This window comes from Dendropsophus ebraccatus, chromosome 5, assembly GCF_027789765.1.
Source record: "Dendropsophus ebraccatus isolate aDenEbr1 chromosome 5, aDenEbr1.pat, whole genome shotgun sequence".
Classification (NCBI taxonomy): Eukaryota; Metazoa; Chordata; class Amphibia; order Anura; family Hylidae; genus Dendropsophus; species Dendropsophus ebraccatus.
In genome coordinates this window covers 30,791,377-30,806,899 of record NC_091458.1, presented here as the reverse complement: position 1 = coordinate 30,806,899, position 15,523 = coordinate 30,791,377, and the positions used below count along the sequence as shown (strand labels likewise).

Here is a 15,523-nt window from a genome sequence, read left to right as displayed (position 1 = left end):
TTATGGACCCTTTTCTCCGAGACCTGCTGTAAAGTCCCAGGAGGATCTTAAATTATAATGTCCTGAAACAACAAGTTCTGACAGTCCTATCCAGATGGTTGTGGCAGATGTCCAATGGGCTCCTGGCAGTGTTGGTTTTAGAAAGTCGGATGAGGGATTTAACATTAAATATTCACTTGAAGTGGACAGCTGTGATAGAGAACCACTGAGAGATTATCCGCACGTTCTTCAAGTTTTCTGAACAATCTCACTTGCTCCTGGAGAAAAACAGTCAAGACAAAAAGCATACCTGATACTCTCTTCGCCAGAGTCATCTCCATGGTCTTCATCATTGTCGTCTCCTTCATCATCCTCTCCTCTGTACTTATCTGGGTCAGGGAGGGCACCAAGGTCCAGTTCGTCCTCACTATCATCCCGGTCAAGGTAAGCAACTGCTTCCTCCTCGTCCTATAAAAGATGAGAAATTTCAAATGTTAAAGGGGTAGTCCACCAAAAAAAATTTTCTTTCAAATCAACTGGTGCCATAAAGTGCCAGAGATTTGTAATTCACTTCTATAAAAAAATCTCAAGTCTTCCAGTACTTATCAGCTGCTGTGTATCCAGCAGGAAGTGGTGTTTTCTTTCCTGTCTGACACAGTGCTCTCTGTTGCCTCCTCTGTCCATGTCAGGAACTGTCCAAAGCAGGAGCAAATCCCCATAGAAAACCTCTCCTGCTCTCCAGACTGGAAATAATACAACTTCCTGTTGGGCATACAGCAGCTGATAAGTACTGGAAGGCTTGAGATTTTTTAATAGAAGTAAATTACAAATCTCTGGCACTTCATGGCAGCAGTTGATTTGAAAGAAAATTTTTTTTTGTGAACTACCCCTTTAAAGACTTTTAACCAGCGAATGTTCTCAACAATCTGCCTGAGAACGTTCCCCGGGGAAGAAGACTGCAGCTCTATGTTAGTGATACTTTATATAATATACTAGGCCAAAGCATAGATACTAAAGTTTAAGTAATGAAACTGAAATGGCCTGCAGATTTTCAGAAATGGTGACCAGAATATTGGGGAAACACAGTGACACTCCACGCTTCTTTACTGCCTATATCTTCCAAAAAATGAGTAATCCCTCCCAAAAAGGCCATCAGGGACGTCACTAAGTATAAAGATTTGGGGCCAGTGTCGTGTGTAAACTGGTCACTTCCCTGAATCTTTTACCTTACCCCATGCTGCCCATCTCACTGTGCAACTGGGAGGGGGGCAGTAAAGTAGTTAGGGCACAGAGGATAGTGAGAACATAGTTATGGCTATGGCCCGTAATGTCAAGGGAGCCCAGCTACCTGGAGGATTAGCAGTATTACAGTCTTATTACATGGGCCCATCATCAGTGATGAGCATTCCTAGGAACGTCAATTTATCAAGTAATGGGCCCATGTAAGGCTTTGTCTGATTGATGGCTCTGTTAGGGCCCTAATACACATAAATAACAACTATCGTTCTGTGTAATAAGGTGAACGATTTCAGGTAACAATAGTTTGCGATCGTTTATTGTTAATTGCTAATTGTTAAAAATCACTAATAGGACCCTTAGGCTACAATCACACGTTTTGTGTTCTGCACAGAACACGGACGTGGAATGCCTGTAACGGACTCTCCCCCACTCGATAAGCATCTGTGATAAGATGCTGGGAGCGGGGGAACTGTACAGATATGCGACGTGCTGTAATGACAGAGCCGCACGGCTGATTCATTACAGCATGGCACATATCTATGCAGTTCCCCCGCTCCTAGCATCTTATCACAGATGCTGCACGGGTGGGGGAAAGTCCGTTACAAGCATTCCACGTCCGTGTTCTGTGCAGAACACAAAACGTGTGAATGTAGCCTAAGGGTCCTATTAGTGATTTTTAACCATTAGCAATTAACGATAAACGATCGCAAACTATTGTTAACCTGAAATCGTTCACCTTATTACACAGAACGATAGTTGTTATTTATGTGTATTAGGGCCCTAACAGAGCCATCAATCAGACAAAGTCAGCTGCTTGCATCTTATGTGTGACCATATAAAATATTGTTATCGGCCGCAGATCTCCCTAAACAGAGGATGTGCGGCCATTAATAGTGCACTTAAAGGGAAACTATCAGCAGGTTAGAAGTATCTAAAATGCTGATACAGAGGATGGGGCACTGGGATGAATATATGTTTCTTACCTACATCCTTGGCACCGTTTTACCGTTATACTTTGTAGTTTACTCCCTATGCTAATGAGGCAATTGGGTGCACTGTGGGTGGGGCTACTGCTTGCATTGCACCAATCCGATCTGTCCTTTCTAATGAATATTGAGGAGGGGCTTTGTAAACAAGAGACAATCTTGCGACTGGCGCTCATTTGCTGCTCTCATCGGGGCATGTAGCAGAATGCACCTTAGCTTTCCATTGCTGAAAGCCTGAGAGAAGGGGGGGAGGGGGAGACTTCAAATCCGCAGCAAGTCTGTTTTCTAGTGGGATGGATGGTATCCGCCTGTATGAACAATCCTTAAATTAGGTAGTCTGAAGATTAGCCACGTTAGGATTAGTAAACCTGCCCCGATGGGTCCAAGACCAACCTTAAAAAATTAGAGCGCTAACTTGCTTACCCAGGAAGCTTTGCCCTCTCTATCCTTTCTCCCTGAATGGCGAAACAGTATCTTTTTTTTTTTTGGAGAAAAAATCCTTCCAAAAACAAACAGCCCATAAGCATAATGGTGTCTAATCTTGTAGAAATATTTGATGCATATCAGAATTTACTGCCGGTATTTTGGTGTATTCACGGGTCAGAACGCTCTCCCTGCTCAGTCAATAACCTTCGTGTCTCTTCGCCGTTCACATCAGGACTAGTCAACCATGGCAAGTTCTCTGACCCTTGTGAATTGTGTGGAGCTCGGTAGACATTAGGATGACTTCACATGAGGTCACAAGAAGCTAGTCTGGCAGATAATGTCTGCTCGCTCTACTCTGCCCTATTGCTGCTTTATATGCTAATGTGAAGGATACATAAAGAGAAGGCCTCCATAGAGTCCAGGCACAGATGTTGCATGGCTTCATAATACTAACCGGTGGGGAGAAGAATAAAGTCGAAGTAGAATATACATCTGGCTCATGGCTAGAATAAAGCACAGCAACTGTACTATAATGGTCATGTGTGACCTGTGGGAAACGAGTGACTGCACATTCTGCAGATAAAAATTCTATGTGCAGCTAAGAGAGTATATGTATGCATTTATACAGACAACCATTTACAGCGGCTCACTATGTGAGATAAATGACTTATTTTAATAGTTTGGACATTTCCACATGCAACAATACAACGTATAAAGTATATAGTGGTCTAGGACTAATACAGTTCACTGCAATACTTTATATTGCAGTGAACTGTCACACTGATCATATCCTATTGCAGCCTGCCATAGCCCCTCTGTGGTCTCAGACCAGATAGTCATTTGGGCGCTTTCCAACTGGGGTGAGATTTCTTATTAACAGAGCAGTGTCTCTTTCTGACTGTAACCCCAGGAACTCCCCTCTCATCTTCCTCTTCCACACTCCATAGAATTGTCTTGCTTGTTACTTCATCCCTGAGGTAGCTACAGAACAGTACTGAACTTAGTGCAGAGTGAATGAAAGTTTAGCACAAGAATGCTAGTTTTTGTCTGATAAGATATATTATACGTTTCTTATATTTGCTTCTATTATTGATCTATGGCATGGAAAAAAGCTCTCTGATAATGTGCAACTTTTAAAATGTAAAATAAAAGTCAAGCTTTTACTTTTTTTTCCCTGAAGCTGGAGATAATCTTTTTTTTTCTTTTTAATTCATATTCTTCATGCTCCTGTCCTGTTCTTGTCCTGCAAGTGGATGTACTTGTTGTATTTCTTTTTTTCCCCTCTTCACTATTGACTCGTGTCAAGTTTGTTGAAACAATAATGATTATAAGCTTCAGAACAGGACTAGGAATTTTATAGGACAGCTGTATACAGATTGGTTACTTCCCTTTCCTTCTGAGGGAGTTTCTGACTTGGCACATCCCCAGTCATGTTCTAAGGATTCTTAAAGGGAAACTAAAAGGGGAATCAGTAGGAAACTATCAGTCTCTAACTTGCTGATAGCTCCTTATAGGGCACAGGGTACTCACCTTCTCACCCTTACCCTTCGAGATAGTCAGAGTTTAATCCTTATGCAAATAGGTTGTTCTAGTGCACTGGGGGGTAAGGCTGGCCCGCCCCTGCTATTGAATATGAGAAGAGCGGGTCGGCTGGGGGCAGATCAGTGCACTGGGGGCGGTAGCTCTGCCCCCGTGCACCAAAACAACCTGTTTGCATAAGGATTAAACTCGTAAACCATGCCAAAGATGAAGGTAACAAACTTTCCTTCATCCTAAGCACCCCGTACCCTATAGGGCAGGCATGTCCAAACTTTTTTCGAAGAGTGCCAAATTTGATGAAGTGAACATGTGCGAGGGCCGACCATTTTACATGCTACATGCTTTATAACACAGGCAGATAATAGCAAGCTGGATACCTGGGGGGCCGTAAAAGTTCGGAACGCGGGCCGCAAATGGCCCTCCGGCCGGACTTTGGACATGCCTGCTATAGGGAGATATCAGCAGGTTAGAGGCTTCTTATCTGCTGACAGTTTCCCTTTAAAGAAGTCAAACATTAGCTCCAAAAAGGTAGCGTATGAGATCTGCTTTGTATGTCCTTGTATCGAAATATTCACTTTATCCATCAATGGTTTCAATGGCTGATCGATGTCTATATTTTATTGCCTTGGGGTGCATTCACACGTACAGGATCCGCAGATATCAATGTAACTAAATAACTGAACACAGCATCAAATCTGCTGCAGATCTGGCACGTCTGAACGATCCCTGACAGAACAACATGAAAAGCATTTTCAGCAGGTGGAATTTGTGCTCAAATCTGCATAAAATCTCAAGGTTTCGGGTTCTACTACAGTTCTATAATATAATATAATAAATATAAATAAATATAATATAATATAATATAATAAAATTGACACTCTCCGCTCCGATATCACCTCCCAGCCCCAAAGTCCCATAGCTCCTATTACTTCTCCCATAGGTCCCCTTCCCTCTCCCCCTTCGCTCTCAGCCTTTGACCCAGTGACAGAGGAAGAAGTCTCCAAGCTCCTCTCCTCCTCTCGTCCTACTACCTGCCCTTGTGACCCTATTCCCTCGCACCTCCTCCAGTCCCTCTCTCCTGCTGTCACTGCTCACCTCACCAAAATATTCAACCTCTCCCTCTCCTCTGGTATCTTTCCCTCCTCATTCAAACACTCTATTATAACCCCACTGCTGAAAAAACCTTCTTTAGATCCATCCTGTGCAGCCAACTATCGACCTGTCTCCAATCTCCCCTTCATCTCTAAACTCCTGGAACGTCTTGTCTACTCTCGCCTAACCCGCTATCTCTCTGATAACTCTCTTCTTGACCCTCTACAGTCTGGTTTCCGACCCCTTCACTCCACTGAAACTGCTCTCACCAAAGTGTCAAACGACCTCCTGAAGGCCAAGTCACAAGGAAACTATTCCTTGCTGATTCTCCTGGATCTCTCAGCAGCGTTTGACACTGTGGACCACCAGCTTCTCCTCTCCATGCTCAGCTCTCTTGGCCTCAAGGACTCTGCTCTCTCTTGGTTCTCTTCCTACCTCTCTGACCGCTCCTTCAGTGTATCCTTCTCTGGCTCTACTTCCAGTCCCCTACCTCTTACTGTCGGGGTTCCCCAGGGATCAGTCCTGGGTCCCCTCCTCTTCTCCCTCTATACAGCCCCCATCGGACAGACCATCAGCAGGTTTGGTTTCCAATACCATCTTTATGCTGATGACACCCAGTTATACACTTCTTCCCGTGACATCTCCCCTTCCTTCCTGCAAAATACTAGTGACTGCCTATCCGCTCTCTCTAACACTATGACCTCTCTGTTTCTCAAACTTAATCTCTCTAAAACTGAACTTCTTGTATTTCCTCCCTCTAACAAACCTAAACCCGACATCTCCCTCTCAGTCTGTGGTCCTAGCATCACTCCTGTGCATCAGGCTCGATGTCTGGGGGTTTTGTTGGACTCCAATCTATCCTTTACTCCCTATATCCAAGCTCTTACACGCTCCTGTCATCTCCATCTCAAAAACATCTCCAGAATCCGCCCATTCCTCACCACTGACACCGCTCAGACTCTGACTGTCGCCCTGATCCATTCCCGTCTTGACTACTGTAACTCCCTACTAATCGGTCTTCCTCTGTCTAAGCTCTCCCCTCTCCAGTCTATCCTGAACGCAGCAGCCAGACTCATCTTCCTCTCCAGCCGCTATACCGATGTCTCTCCTCTGTGCCAGTCACTGCACTGGTTACCCATCAAATCCAGAATCCACTTCAAGCTCCTCACCTTCACCCATAAAGCTCTCCACAACTCTGCACCTCCATACATCTCCTCCCTCATCTCCACCTACCATCCTTCCCGTGCTCTGCGCTCTGCAAATGATCTAACCTTAACATCCTCCATAATCAGAACCTCTCATTCCCGCCTCCAAGACTTCTCTCGTGCTGCACCAATTTTCTGGAATGCCCTACCCAAACACATCAGACTAATACCCAATACCCACAGTTTCAAGCGTGCCCTGAAGACTCATCTCTTCAGGCTCGCTTATAACGTTCCCTAAACTGTTTCCCCCTTCTGTTTCCCTTGCTCTATTTCTCTGACTGTTCCTGCACTTTATATGTTTACCTGCATCAGACATTGGCGTTGTTACTGGCTCATCCTGTAATTCTAATTATGTACAATGGCTGGACCATGGACAAATAAAGCACTTATGCCTGGTGTCTATGAAAATTAGTCTGTAAGCTCCAACGAGCAGGTCTCGTCTATACTCTGTATTTTGTATTTTTTGTTATTTTTATTAACTATGTAATTATTTATTCCAATTTAACTGCGTATTATGTACCTCTGTACTGTATGCATAGAAAAAAAGCGCTGCGGAATCTGTTGGCGCTATACAAATAAATTTATTATTATTATTATTAATAAATAATTCTATATAGCGCTGCGGAAACTGTTGGTGCTATACAAATAATATCATCATATAAATAACCCTAAATACAATAAATATTGACCGTCACGGTTCAATCCTGGGGAATATAGTGGGATGTCTAGACGGCTTCTATGTCGCCAGGACAGCGCTGACAGCTTTGACTATGGCTGTTTCTTTGCTCAATAGCAATAGCTGTACTTTAAGGTGATTTTTTTCCCCATCTCCTTTCAGGCTGCATGTGAGAAGGGGAGAAATGACAACCAGAATCCCTCATATTTCAGGCTCTTTCGACATTCTTGAGGTCACAGCTGTCAGCGCATTGCTCAGAAAGTGATATCAATGCAGGCTCTTGTGTGCGAGCGCTCCGCTGCGCTGATCTCCAGAATTTCCAGCAGATCCCCAGGGAGATTAAACCTGCACTGGGATTTTCTGTTCTTTGCTTTCTATAAACTATGGCAGCAAGTTTGTTCTGACGATGTTTCTTTTTTCCCCAATTACAATGCAAACCACTTAGAAGGAATAGAAGGGGAAAAAACATGACCGCCAAGCAGTGTCGGCGCACAACAAACACGGATCTCACAGCAGACATCTCTGTTTAAATGCATTATATGTTCCAGCAATAAAAAACTTAGAATTTCATATACACTTGTAATATTTCACTGAAGAAACACTGCCAACAAACTCACACCATCATAAAATAAAAGTGGTCATAATTCTTTAAAAGCTGAATGGATATCCAGCGGAAAAAAAAAAAAAATAATAATTATTTGCGTACTCGCCCCCTTAGCTTTCTTGCCCACTGCTGTTATTACTATTGCACAGGCATCGGGCCAGTACAAAGTAAATGCAACTATATGCATAGCCCATTTGTGCTCAAGATTTGTAATGTGGTGATGTGAAAGAGGCCTAAAGGTCTCCGTACTATATAAGACCAAACCCAATGCTGGTAGCAGATCTACGCATCATTGTAAGGTATATGGGAGCCTCCCGACTATCGACAAATGATGTTGGTGGACATAAAAATGGGACATAGGGGATTTTCACTGGCCAATTCCATTATTCTCGGAGAGATAAACAGATGCCAGAGCGGTCTGGCAGCAGCTCCTCATAGGAAACACATGAACGTTTGGTGCGGTATGAGGAAGTCGGGAGATATTGTTATTGAAGGTGTGGGTCTACCGCTGTAAACAGATTATGGGTTTTATTGGCTCTATATCAACTACACAGCCTGGATCATAAACACACAAAAACCCAATCCTAGCATTAGGCATACTATACCAATAATACAGCCATAACCTTAGATCTGACAGTGCTTATTGAGAGTTTCCATGCACCAACAGATTTTTTTGAACTGACCTTATTTCTAAACAGTGAGAAGACATAAGGTAATAAATATATATTACTAAGATTCTAGATTGTACGTTTTCTCACTAGAAAACCCAAGAACGGATGGTTATGAATACGAGCTAAAAGCTTTATTATCCGCCGCTGCACCAATTTGCTACTTCTTGAAAGGTTAGAACAATTTTCTGTAAATGGGTTGACCTACATTACGTTCTTTCCATGTGAGCAGATTCCCATTTCTATATCTGTATGTCGGTATTTTTAGAGTTCTATACATCACGCTTGTAATGTGTTATTGAAAATTTCTATTTCTTTAACCACTTTGTGACAGGAGGTCGGCCATGAATCCACTTATTAGTATTGAGACATTTGGTACTTACTAGCGGGGGTTAGGCTTAAAGGGAAAGTTCACTAAAAATTTTAAAAAAAAAGTCCCAGAAAGTTCCAGAGATTTGTCATTCTATTAAAAAAACTCCCCAGTCTCCCAGTACTTATCAGCTGCTGTATGTCCGGCAGGAAGGGGTGTATTCTTTTCAGTCTGACACAGTGCTCCCTGCTGCCACCTCTGTTCACGTCAGGAACTGTCCAAAGTGGTAGCAAATGCCCATAGAAAACCTCTCCTTCTCTACAGACTGGAAAGAATACCACTTCCTGCAGGACATACAGTAATAGAAGTAAATTACAAATCTCCGACACTTTTTTTAACACCTGTTGATTTAGAAGAAAAAAATTTTGGTGAACAACTGCTTATTAGTAACAATAATGTCAGCTAGTCTGCTAAACAGCAGTGTCTATTACATTTATGCCTACCTTAAAGGGGTATTCCCGTTTGGGGTAGTTATGACCCATTAACAGAATAGGGCATAACTAAGATATTGCGGGGCTTCATGCACGCTGCTGCTCCATTTATTCTCTATGGAGGCACTAAAGAGAGCAGAACATAGATTTCGGCTTTCTTCAGTGGTTCCATGGAGAATAAATGGAGCTGCCAAATGCATTGGCGACCCACAGCTCTGTTCAGTGTTCATTTCAGGGTCCCTGTTTTTGAGATGGGCAGACCCTATACTGCCCATAACTACCCCAGATAAGAATACCCCTTTAAGGATTAACTGAAATTCTAACTCCAAACCTGATACACTTTACAGCAAGCAAAAGAAATAAGCATTTCCGTATCTGTTCTCGGCAAATCTCTCCCAGAACCCAAAGATTAGACGGCTGGGCACATACGTACTTTTTATCTTACTGCAATGGCCCAAAGCACAACAAAGATACAGAAGGCAGGGGGGTTTAAGATCCTCCTCGTTTTTATCTTAGATTTGGTTTCCTGTTGCTTATACCCCGTCCGATTAAGCAAAAAAGGAAAACTGGATAAAAGGATTATTTACATATCTATAAATGAGATAGGAAAGCTTCACAAGTAACAGCCCCGGGGCCATGAATACAGATCTCCTCATTACCTGTATAAAAGAAATACTCCCCCAGCCACAGATAGGATGCAGCCGGAGGAGGATCGGATTATAATGTGCTGGATTGTAAACAGAAAAGCATGGCTACAAGACTGTGGGCTAATCCCAATGAAATTTATCGACTCTTCTCTCAATTTTCTGGATAGTGACAGCCCATCCATTCCTCAATGTCTCAGAGAAATAAGGATCAGACACCACTCTGTGCCTTTGTTATTTAGTAGATAAGTCGTGCCAAATGAATGCAAGAGAGTGGCCATTTGGGCATAAAACTTTTTGTGCATTTTTGACTATACGGTAATTGTGGGAAAGAACTAGACTCAACGGAGCTTTGAGCATCCCATGTTCGAGATGTCGTTGCAGAAGGAAAAGTCCAGCGATTTCTAACATCAGGCAGCCAAAAGAGGGGAAATTGATTACAAGTAGGAACTTACCTCTCCCCGTGCCTGCAGTGAGCGGCCTCTGTTCTCCCGCCGAAAGGCATTTTCACGGCAGTTGTGATGACATCACTAACTATCACGGCTGATGAACTCGCTGCTCAGCCAATCAGTGACTGGAGTGGCATCCCGTTCCAGTCACTGACTGGCTGAGCGGCCAGTCCATCAGCCGGGTCTTGATGTGTCAGCGTCGGAGATCCTGGAGCCTGTGGGGGGTCCTGAGGAAGATCCTGCCACTCACTGCAGGCACTATGAGAGGTAAGTTCCTACTTGTTCCTACTCACTGCAGGCACTGGGAGAGGTAAGTTCCTACTTGTTCCTACTCACTGCAGGCACTGGGAGAGGTAAGTTACTACTTGTAATCAATTTCCCCTTTGCCCCATTTTAGAAATCAACAGACTTGACCTTTAAAGGGGGCTTCCAGGCAAGATTTTATTGAAGTTTTATCATTGTATTGGTCATCCATACCAGATATTTAAATCGAAGTTAATCTGTATGAACCCATCTTGACCACTACACAATGTATGGAGCTGTCTGCTTCCTGCTCTGTTTGACTGTGTTGGCTCTGGCAACACCTGATCAGCAGGAGTGCCGTATGTCGGCAAGCCAACGATCCGATATGGATGATCCAATATGCATATCTTGACAGGACATGACATCAATAAATTTGGCCTAGAAAACCCCAGCTTTTATATGCTGTTGCAAGTATATAGAAACTCTGTTTACCTTTCTGCACTCTCTGTGTCCTTCTATGGGTCTTTGGATACAACATGGGCAGGCAATATAACTAATTCCACAAAGTTAGTATGTTAGGTTTATACATTTGGCACATACATGAAGAATATTTCTTTTGCAGTGTATATACACTGCATACACAAGTCTAAATAGAGTTAGCGTAAAAGGTGGTAGGAGAGAAATTTTCGGACAGCCTTTCCATCACAAGAGACAGTGGCGGCAGCTTAGCTTATAGAAAAGCAGCCGCTACATAACAAAACCACCATCATCTCTGAAAATCAAATAAGAGAATGAACAGAGGCGGCAGAAAGTACATTAAACACAGGGCGCACTCTCCAGCAGCTGAACCTTCCACCTCCTCAGTATGAGGCCATGTCAGTGCAGCTTAACAAGCAGGGATATTGGATTCAATTCCCAATTTCTTGCCGTCCCCAAAGCGGCTATACAGAATTGGACAGACAAGAAATAGGTTTTTGATGTATGGCTATCTCCCCCCCACTGGAAGCAATCAGAGCGCACCACCATCTCCGCAAGGACCTTTTGGGGGATCTCAATATTTATAAAGAAAAACAAACATTTTCAATTGAGCTCCGACTGGTAAATCATATTTATTGAGCAAGCAGGCAAACTGAATAATGGCGTATCAGCCACGGACTGCTGCGGGCTTAGTGTGACCACACGCCAGGGTGGCGATAATGGACAGCGGCTTGTCTCTATCCACCAAATACCATGTAATCTGGATTATGGGTGCAGCATTAATACTGCCAGAAGATGACTGGGACTATAGGAGATCATTCTGTGGTTAGTCAAAACTAAAGTGTTACATAAAGATGGGAACCTATAAGAACGAATCAAACACAAACCCTCTTGTCAGAATTTCTTTAGGTATCTATAGGAATAAACTTGGATCATCTCCTAATCCTCTCTATTCTATATGGGGAATGACTGATCTCTCATTTACAAGCACATCTGTATGGGAGGGAGATTTACTGAGCAGAAAGCCACCTCCTAGCCCAGAATTGGTCTGATTTAAATGGAATCTGTCACTAGGTTTATGTGGCCTTAAAGGGGTTGTTCACTAAATTTTTTTTTCTTTCAAATCAACTGGTGCCATAAAGTGCCAGAGATTTGTAATTCACTTCTATTAAAAAAATCTTAAGTCTTCCAGTACTTATCAGCTGCTGTGTCTCCTGCAGGAAGTGGTGTTTTCTTTCCTGTCTGACACAGTGCTCTCTACTCATCAGCTGCTGTATGCCCAGCAGGAAGTTGTATTATTTCCAGTCTGGAGAGCAGGAGAGGTTTTCAATGGGGATTTGCTGCTGCTCAGGACAGTTCCTGACAATTACAGAGGTGGCAACAGAGAGCACTGTGTCAGACAGGAAAGAAAACACCACTTCCTGCAGGACACACAGCAGCTGATAAGTACTGGAAGACTTAAGATTTTTATAACAGAAGTAAATTACAAATCTCTGGCACTTTATGGCAGCGGTTGATTTGAAAGAAATTTTTGTGTACAACCCCTTTAAATGAGGGCAGCATAAACTAGTGACAGAAATGCTGAACAGATCGGTGTATTACTTACATCATTCTGTTAAGCCATTCTTCTAGTATGCAGGAGAATATGATTCTTACCACACCTTCTCCTCCCACCCTCCAGCTGATGATTGATAGCTGACTGCCTATACATAGCATGGATAGATAACTGCCAATCAGCAGCTGGTGGGCGGAGTTTTCTTCTTCTCATGAACATCCAGGACTACTGGGCTCATGCTCATAATGGCGAGGACTACTTATTGTCCATGTTATTCAGGAAGATATCTCTGGATCAGCTGCACAGAACAATGTAAGTGATACATCATTCTGTTCACCTTCTCTGTTACTAGTTTATGCTACCCTAAGATAGGACAGCCTAAACCTACTGACAGAGTCTCTATAAAGAGAATGTACCACCTGGTACATCCTCTTTAACCTGAACCCACGGATCGATTGGCGCTGGCACGGGGAAGCCGATGCCGCGGTTCGTTTTGGAGCTGAAGCACTGGAGGTCGGCCGGGCCGCCCCCAGTGGGAGGGAATTCCCTCCCCTCCATGACGCGGCTCGCTTAGAATGAACGGAGCCGCGTCATACAGGGGAGGGAATTCCCTCCCACTGGGGGCGGCCCGGCTGACATCCAGTGCTTCAGCACCGGCCGGTACCGCTGGATCGAACGGCGCCGTGCACAGGAACCGGGCTGCGGTCCGAAAAACGGACCGACCGCGGCAATGGCTTCCTAGTGCCGGCGCCGATCGATCCGTGGGTTCAGGTTAAAGAGGATGTACCAGGTGGTACATCCTCTTTATAGAGACTCTGTCAGTAGGTTTAGGCTGTCCTATCTCAGGGTAGCATGAACTAGTTACAGAGAAGCTGAACAGAATGATGTATCACTTACATTGTTCTGTGTAGCTGATCCAGAGATATCCTCCTGAATAACATGGACAATAAGTCCATAATGTCTAACATAGACCAGCTGTTGCCCAGTTAAACCCCCCCCCCCCCCCCCCACAAAAAAAAAAAAAAAAAAAACTTCTATTCTAAAACTTCTATTCTATAACTTTCCCTCGCTCAGGTCCTTATCTGGCCTGTGTAAGAAGTAGGCCTCACAAACTCAATGTCACAGGATTCTATTTGTTCTAAGTGGTATATAAGGAGTGGGAATAATAATAAAAAGAAACACATATAAAACCGCTATAATATGACCAATTATCATCTAAAACTATAGTACAGTAAAGTCATTTCATCCCGATTTTGTTACCAGGCTGAATAGCCACAAATCAACAAGAAGGGACATCGCAATTGCCTTTTGGGAGAATAAAAATGGTGTGCCAGCAGACACATACAAAACCTATTTTTCGCTATATATTACAAAGTACAGTTATCAACCCATTACCGTGATTGCGTTGGGAAATTGGTGGCACACTAGCACACCCCTGCCTGGAAGCCTGTGTGTGACGGATTATACAGTGGGATGAAAATACAGCATACCAATGAGCTGCCCCGCTGTCACCAGCCACAATGCCATTGTGAAATACAATGCCGTTATAAAGAACGGGCCCTTGGTCTTATTCACGCTGTGACTCTCGCACAAGAAAAGAATTCACTATTCAGCACAGGTTGATGTGCTTTACATAGGGAGAAGTCATAGGCTATTCCCCATGCTCTGTCCCTGCGCCAGGTTTAACCCTTCACGCTACTCAACGGATTAGATGTTCAATAAAAACTGAATTTTAAGTTGTGAGTGGGATTTATAGCCAGATTATCGGGGTCTGCAGCTGTTTGGAGTGACGGCATTTTTTCTAATATAATTGGCGAGCCAGGCAGCCGGGAAAGGCAGACAGGTCTCAACACTGCTGCCAAATCATAAGTGCAAAGAAATGCAAGCAAATTGTGGATAAAATCACATATCACTGAAACCAAGGCATTTTACTATGTGCCTTAATGGTGACGGTCTGTGTACCACCGCACAATGTAATTTGTTTTAATTTTGCTAAAAAAAAAAATAAAATAATAAAATAAATTAAGTTTGGGAAAATAAAATAGGAGCCAATTAAGCCCAGTCCTAAAAGAAAAACCCTATACGGCCACTGTTAAAGCGAATGTACCATTAGGTTCATTCGCTTTAAGTGTTGTATATCAATAGAATGGCGCCGATGTGGGGAAGCCAGTGCCGAGGTCCTTTTTTTGAACCGCAGCCCGGTTCCCACGCATGGCGCCAGTCTATTACCGGGCAACGGCCCAGGCTGAAGCACTGTTAGACGGCGCTCCATTAGAATGAATGGTCGCGGTTCAAAAAAAGGACCCTGGCAATGGCTTCCCCGTGCTGGCGCCGTTCTATTGATATCCTACACTTAAAGCGAATGTACCTGATGGTACATTCGCTTTAAGCAGGGTCTGCATAAACCTCATGCACTTTCCTATATGTTTACTGGGCTATCATACCAAAATCAACGTGCTGGCAAGTATGGAATTTGCCAGAACTGCTAAAGACATGAAACCATTCTTCAAGGGGTTATCCAGCACTACAAAACATGGTCACTTTTCCCCCTCTCTTGTCTCCAATTCAGGTGTGGTTTGCAATTAAGCTCCATTTACTTTAAATGTTTGAAACCCCAGCCAATCAGGAGACAAGAGAGGGGGGAAAGTGGCCATGTTTTTGTAGCGTTGGATAACCCTTTAAGGCTATTAAATGGCCAAGACACCCACCCTCAAACAGCACCATGGTGTCTGATACTGCAGTTAAGCTCAGCTCCATTGTCCAAAGTGTACCTATTAAAGATTAGCAAACCTTGAGCATGCTTGAGCATGTCTAAACATGTATGCATGGCATTCGATTACTGGTGGCTGAAAAAGTTGGATGTAGCCCTAGGAAGTCCTGGGAAACATGGACACACCCAATGGCTGTATCCATGTTTTCTAGGCAGCCTTAGGGCTGCAT

The 15,523-nt window shown here is 43.5% G+C and overlaps 1 protein-coding gene across 1 annotated transcript in view; it reads right to left on the bottom strand.

Annotated features, from left to right (window-relative positions):
* DDX10 (DEAD-box helicase 10) overlaps positions 1–15,523 on the bottom strand; it is a 161,055-nt gene that overhangs the window by 24,321 nt on the left and 121,211 nt on the right. The window contains exon 17 of the mRNA XM_069969768.1: positions 290–447. Within this exon, the coding sequence (XP_069825869.1) occupies positions 290–447 (158 nt within the window). The remainder of the gene's footprint in view (positions 1–289; positions 448–15,523) is intronic.